We start from the raw sequence: 7,093 nt of genomic DNA on the forward strand, positions 1-7,093 counted from the left end.
ACCTAAATGGGCAACGTTTGCAACGTTAGGCATCAGGATTATTCAAAAAATAGTTTAAGCGCCTATTTAAAAAAAGAGATATAATTTGGACACTTATTTTGGTATTAAGCCTTATTATAATGTGCATAAATTATTAAAACATTTTATAAAAAGTATATTTTAGAAAATTTTAATAGATTTATGAGTCTCATAGCTAAATATAAATAATAATTTAAATTATTTTATAATTAAAAATCATAGAAAAATATGAAAAATAAAAATATAATAATAATGTTAATTATGTAGATCGATTGTTTTTAAATAAAATTACTAACGGATTAAACCAGGACGTCAACTGATTAATAATTTTTAATTTATAAGAACATAGAAGATGGAATGGGCATAGAAGTAATTGCAGCGTAAAATATTCGAAATTACCATTCTCTAACAGTGAATCACCTACACACTATATAAATGCCGTCAAATACCCCAATTTTCACCTCACAAATTTTCTGTTTTTTTCCCTTTCTTGTTTAACTCCCCTTCCAAGGAAATAACGTTCTTATTTGCGCTTCTCACGAGGTTTTTGAACAAGATTGCTTATCGTCGACGATGAAGATTTCAGGCCTCTTTGCTGCTTCCATGGCTGCTGCCTCTGCTTCTGCCGCTCTCATCTCTGCCTCTTCTTCTTCTCCTTCCCCTCTTACTTGCAATTCCAATTTTCAGTTTTCTAGAGAGGTAATCCTTTTTTTTTACTCTTTTTTATTTATAAAAATCTGGGTTTCTCCTCTCTCTCCTTTTTTTTCAAGAATTTTTCCATGTTTGGCTGCCGAGAAAATAATGAACAAGAATTCATGATTCCAACGTTGTTCGCAGTTTTCTAATGTTTAATGTCGACATCTTTCTTCGCGTAGTTTTGATTTGGACGTTTGAGCTTTTTCCGGTTTTCAATCTTTCCCTGCCTCATGAAATCTTCAAATATTTTTCACATGGTGTCTTTGGTTTTGTTCTTTGAAGATTAAAAACCATTCTCTCTTTTTTTCCTTTTAAATTTATTAATTTTCTTAATATTGCAGAAGGAGAAAGGGCAAGAAAATCCAACAACCAAGAAATCAACATTGACCGAGAAATTTGCGCCCAGGTTTGATGGCCTAAGGTTCATTGAGACTTTGATCACTGCTCACAGATAAAGCCCCCACACCATAAGCTTCGGTTTTCACCTGATTTGAAGATTCTTTTTTCTCTTTTAATTGTTTTGAATTTGACTTTTTTCGCATGTCGTAAATTGTTAAGAAAGATGAAATTGTAATATTTCTGGGTTTTCACCTCGTAAAATTTTTGGTATAAAAGTCTTGCATTTATTTTTTTTTTAATTTGAATTGTATCTAAATATAATTATATAAAACAATTAAATTGAAATCAGACCACCACGAATTCCAATTCAATTTTGTTAACCTATTCCTAGTTTTGGGCTGAATCATCAGTGATCGCCGAACTAATATATATATATATATATATATATATATATATATATATATATTATGCACGTATCAATTTACTTAAATTGTTAAAATAATTATCGATATTTTAAGAGATTATATATTCGAACACTAGTGATTGCAGTAGAAAAAAAATATTACACTTGTATGTATCTCATTTGGTAGTTTATCCATTATCGATTAATCTCTTAATTAGATATTGTAGAAATTTATCACGAGACGATCTCTTTAATCTAATTTACTCTGTATATACGTAGAATTCATATCTTTTTTGATTAATCTAAGGTTATTATTAAGTAGTATCTATTCTAAATACTCTAAATCATTTGATTATGAATGTTTAATCACCTTACTTACAGTTGATGGTGCTCGAACCAGTGACTTTTAGAAATAACAACTATTTCTTTAACCACTGAGGTAAGTTGATTCATGTAGAATTGACATCTTAATTTTTTTTTAATATCTGGCACTTACATTCAGTTTCAATTATATTTAAGATGGAGTTAAATTAATCCCTTAAACGAGGATAAGGTTCTATCAATATTGCCTTATCTTTCTCTGTTAGACAATGATCCAACTTTATGCCATATGCATTCTTTTCTCCACCCAATTGGATTGTAATTTGTGGAAAAAACCCACCATTGACGCAAAGGCTTCTTGCTTTCAAAATGCCGTGCTGCTATGTGGAATGACGTGTAACTCGTTTCACACACTACATCCACTTATGGTGGCTATAAAAAAAATAATTAAAAAGAGACTTTTATAAAGATATTAAAAAAAGTTCATGATTCAATTTGTTTAACTTATAAAGATATTAAAACTCAGTTTATACAATTTTTTAAAAGGAAAAACAACGATAAACAATATGGATTAATATCCACGTTAGTTTTTGAAATAATTCATGGCAAGTGAGACAAGGTGAGAAGAAAAGCAGAGACGAGGATGAGCAGTGCAGGATGAAGAAAGGGAGGCGCAGCGCTGGATTTGGGGACTTCGGAGCATAAGAGACCTTCTTTGTCTTTGGTGCACAAATTGGCGAACAATCCCGGCGGGTATTTCCCGTACAGGTTTATGTAACTGAACATGGTGGGAGCACAGTTGGTGCCTTGGTCGTTCACCTTGTCCACAAAGGGGCAAGCGAAATCGCTCAGTGCATTGCAACACCCTTCGCGTGGATATTGGGGTCCTTTGCACATTGTTGTCAGGATCGTGTAGTTCTTGTGCTGGAAGTCTTCGTCGCATTCTGTAGGAACGAGGTCGAATCATGTTAAATTAAAGCGTAACGATTAAATTTCGAATTTGAACATCAGTATGAAATCTTTTAAAAATTTATAACTAGCATTCACATTCGAGTTTAGGGGGCAAAAATAAATGAGATTTCCAATCGGAAAGTAATCGGGATTTTTGTTTTCCTTATTTTTCAGCAATAATGAAACGTACCCTTTTTGGCCTGGAGGAGGATACGCCCAATAGTTTCATGACCTTCCAAGGCTGCTTCTGCATGCAAATTAAACAGAACGTAAAGTTGAACTCAAAACATACATGCATAGAAGAAAGTAAAATGAAAAACAAGGAGAGAGAGAGAGAGAGGAAGGATTACTTGAAATGTGGGAGGAAGAGCCAAACCCAGATGGAAGGAAAAAGAAAGCAAGAAAGAAAAAGGTTAGATTTAAGGAATTTAAACCCATAATTCCTTTTCTTTTGAATTTCTGGGAGATCGTATAATAATAAAGATTTATGATCTCCTCACCCCCAATGGCCAAGCCCCCCCCCCCCTTCTTCTTTTCGTTTCGACTCTGTTTTTCTTCTTTGTTTGAGAGAAGAGGAGGATATGAGAGAAAAATGTTGCAAAACTGTTGGAACGATATTTTTCTATCTTTTGGACAAAAAAATTCAATGCAAGTCAGTTTGCATGCTTATGTTTGTTAATTCATTACTTGGATGTAAGATAACAATTTGCTATAAATTGTTTTTAGCAAGTTAACACGATAAAAACGCGAGAGTTTTAACGTATAAAACTATAGATAATTAAAAACAAATTCATGTTTCAAGTCTATGGATAATTATCGCTTGATCAAAATTTAATCATCATTCGATTTGAGACTTTAATGAGTCGAATTACAATAAATCACTGTGCAAATTGTTAATGTTGTTATATATTTTTAAGATATTTATTGTATTATTTTAATGATTATGTATTTTACAACATTTTTTTAAAGAATAATTATAATATATTAGTTTGACAGAATTTAAACTTTAAAATTATTTCACAGTATTTTGATTAATTTTTTGTTAAATTTATTAATTTATGGTTATATATATGTATATTAGGAAAACAAGATAAAAATTCTGCTGAACTCAATAAGCAACAAATTCTTTTAACGAGCACAAGTCAAACAAAATATTATCAAACTTATCGAGTCAAGCACAAGTCAAACAATTTTCGAATCAAGTCGAACACTCCTTAACTCATGATCAACTCGCTCGATAACCAACCCTATTCACCATCCCTCATAATGAATATTTTCCTCACATTCCATCATCTTAATTTTGTGATTTTGAGTTCCATAACACCAACTTATGTAAGAAATTATAAGCAAATAAATCTATTTAAAATAAAATAAAACATATTTTGAGTTACATAACACCAAAAATAACATTCTCTGCAATATATCTTAAAATTTCTGATTGAATCAGAATATAATATAACAACTCAAATGACAATCAAACAAGACCCTTTTATAAATCAAAATAGGTACTTTTCATAAACTCTGAAGAGCTTAGCAGTCAAATATGGCACAGCTTGTCACTTAACTCTTCCTATTATCTTATCAGTAGTTATCGATGCGATTGAATCAAATCATATAAACCTATATATATATATAAAACTGAGAAACTATGTTATTGAAATTGAATAAGAACTGAATACTGAATCAATAAGCAAATACATACCTACACAAGTAGCGAAATCTTGTTTCTGATTGCCGGCAGGTATCTCGTTAAATTTATCAGCTGTCAACAAATGTCCCTAGAGTGTCTTACTTTACGAGTGATGGACCTGCCCATCCGCAGGCGTCGAGTTGTCAGTGCTTCTAGCAAAACAACTAAAGCATCTTCGACTGCATCAGCCTGTTTATCCAATCCATGGATGCTACACTCTGGAAGAAGCTGCAGCTCAGAAAGAACACCGATAGCCGCCGCCGCCGTACAAGTACGGTCCCATGATGGTTGAGGTCTACTCTCGAAACAACATAAACTGTTACTATATACTTCAACTGATCCAAAGGGATAAAGGAGCCAAAATAAGAAGCGGATGCCGATGAAAAGCAATTGCTTTACAACTTTGCTTGCTCCTACATGTAACATTTCTATATAACTTTTAATATATGGTGCTGGAAGCTTTGTAAAATGCTTAAGCAAATTACCTTGAGACGCCTGAACATTGCTGCAGAATTGCTCCACGTACCATCAATCAGAACAAAATTCAGAGGCCTATCATTATTTGTCTGTGAAACAAAATCAATATAAAAGTTGCATAAAGAAATCTAAGTTACATATTACAAAGAATATATTGTATTTTAACTTAGATGTGCTAATGCAAGAGCTTTCTGCGTTTTGTTTCCATCTCTTTTTCCAATAAAAGTTGTTTCAGTGACATGTAAAATACAATCTCGATAAAGTTCAAATATGGTGAAAAGATAGTTCATACAAAGCATACAGGAAAGAACTCAGAAAACCAGCAAAATTACAACAATTCAGGTTGTCTTTTGAAAATGGCATTAGAATATATCAATTCAATTAGAATCCAAAAAAAAATCTATCTGAAATAGCTTATCATCAAGCAGCAGTTCCATGCTTTTTTATTTTTTGGAGTTTGGTGAAATATGACCTTTAGTAATGAAGTGATCAACACCCTTTCAAAATCAACAAATTACTCATCAAATATTTTTTTGTAAAATGCAAAGCAAGCAAAATGTATAAAGAGGACAGTACCGACGAGTATGCACATTTCATATCTGCTGAAGATTGACAGCTAAAGGCATCCTGAAATGTCTTTGGCACTGTGTTTTGATTTGGATAAAGGCACCAAACCTTGTCTTTTCCTGAGATTTCAAAGAAAATTATCAAAACTCACTAGGAAGACCTTTATTTAACACCAAAATGTAAATGAACTAAACTATAAAGGTGGAGCATCTGCACGACAAGATACAAAAGGCAATAGCTTCACCAAACATTGATAATGATGTTCTGAAAAATAGTTTGCTAGAAGTCCTTTATTCATAATAACAAATGAACGGCATGGAAAAGGCAAACCAAAAAATTTATGTTACCCTCAGTCAAAAAGATCAGATGATAGCTTAACATAAATGCAATAAAAGATTATTAACACGAAGAAAAGAATGTGATTACCCAAGTGCAAAGAAAAGAAAAAAATATTTTCATTATATTACACATCCAATGGACCAAAAGTAACTTCATCTGTTTCGAAATAAGCTTTAAAATTCAACCACATGATCCCAAATTAATTTACCCCATCAATACTGCAATATTTCTCTATTTTAGAAGAAGGCTGAAAGAAACCTGCTTCCTTAAATGCATTCCACATGGGAAGCCAACACTGAAAATTGGTCAATTCATTACCAAATCATGACAAAGTAGGGAAATCAGTTTTAAAGGTTGTTATTCTTCTTTGAAACATAACAAAGAAATCTCTGAAAACACACACCTTCTGGCATAGGTAGCCCCAACTTCCAAGCAACAGGCATGCTATTTGTCGAGCCGAAAAGAACTGGAACTTCTTGCTGAGTCACCCAAAGTCTAATATTTAGCCCTATGCTTCTTATCCTCTTGGACTTTAAAATCCCCCTAATTTTGACCGCAATAGACCTTAAGTAAGAAAACGCAACAACAGGCTAATACTAAATGGCATAATTACAAATGAAAAAAGCAATAATGGAAAGATATGATCATCGCTAACAAATATCAGTTAACAAACTGATAATTAAACTATCTGCTTTTATTGACTTAAAACCATTTGATATCCATGAAACTTGGAACATATATATTGTCTTCGAGATGCAATAGCATATACGATCCAAATACTGTGAAATCATAATGCTACATTCCTTGAAACATACTCCGATCAATTTCACATCGTTTCAGATATCAAAAATGAAATAGAAAAAGAATGAAAATTTCCTTCACATCATCAGAAATAAGTAAATCAAAACTAAATACCAAAGCAAACACATACTATATATATTATAAAGATGAATGGAGAACCTGTAATTTGCCGCCATTACCGCCAAAAACCATTTGGGCATCAATATTGTTCTCCAAAAGTTTCAATTCCTTAATGACGGAGTTCACCATTTCCGGCACTGGAGATACGCAGCCCCATCCTTGCCACTCCTTCAACGTTATGGCGCCACCGCAATCAGTCCGTTTGATTCGGCTTCTCTTGGAGAAGAACGAGAGGCAGAGCTCATGATTAAGCTGTTAAGGCCTCTGGATCTATACTTTATATGGGTTTTGAGTGAGAATTTGAGAGACGGGAAAATTTGCAATGTAAATGTCAATAAGCTATTGCCTGGCGCCGCTCAACATGGTTCTTC

At 32.8% G+C, this 7,093-nt stretch overlaps 2 protein-coding genes across 2 annotated transcripts; both read right to left on the reverse strand.

Annotated features, from left to right (window-relative positions):
* Positions 1–2,271: 2,271 nt before the first annotated feature.
* Positions 2,272–3,227, reverse strand: LOC120178175 (GPI-anchored protein LLG3-like). Its single transcript, XM_039184112.1, has 3 exons — positions 3,079–3,227; positions 2,919–2,975; positions 2,272–2,721 (listed from the first exon to the last, which is right to left on the reverse strand). The coding sequence occupies exons 1-3, from the start codon at positions 3,164–3,166 to the stop codon at positions 2,378–2,380; spliced, it is 489 nt and encodes a 162-aa protein (XP_039040043.1). The 5' UTR covers positions 3,167–3,227; the 3' UTR covers positions 2,272–2,377.
* Positions 3,228–4,493: 1,266 nt separating this feature from the next.
* Positions 4,494–7,093, reverse strand: LOC120178226. Its single transcript, XM_039184149.1, has 5 exons — positions 6,762–7,093; positions 6,205–6,344; positions 5,472–5,581; positions 4,904–4,984; positions 4,494–4,718 (listed from the first exon to the last, which is right to left on the reverse strand). The coding sequence occupies exons 1-5, from the start codon at positions 6,800–6,802 to the stop codon at positions 4,494–4,496; spliced, it is 597 nt and encodes a 198-aa protein (XP_039040080.1). The 5' UTR covers positions 6,803–7,093.

Source organism: Hibiscus syriacus, unplaced genomic scaffold (genome assembly GCF_006381635.1).
Source record: "Hibiscus syriacus cultivar Baekdansim isolate YM2019G1 unplaced genomic scaffold, ASM638163v2 tig00112344_pilon, whole genome shotgun sequence".
NCBI lineage: Eukaryota > Viridiplantae > Streptophyta > Magnoliopsida > Malvales > Malvaceae > Hibiscus > Hibiscus syriacus.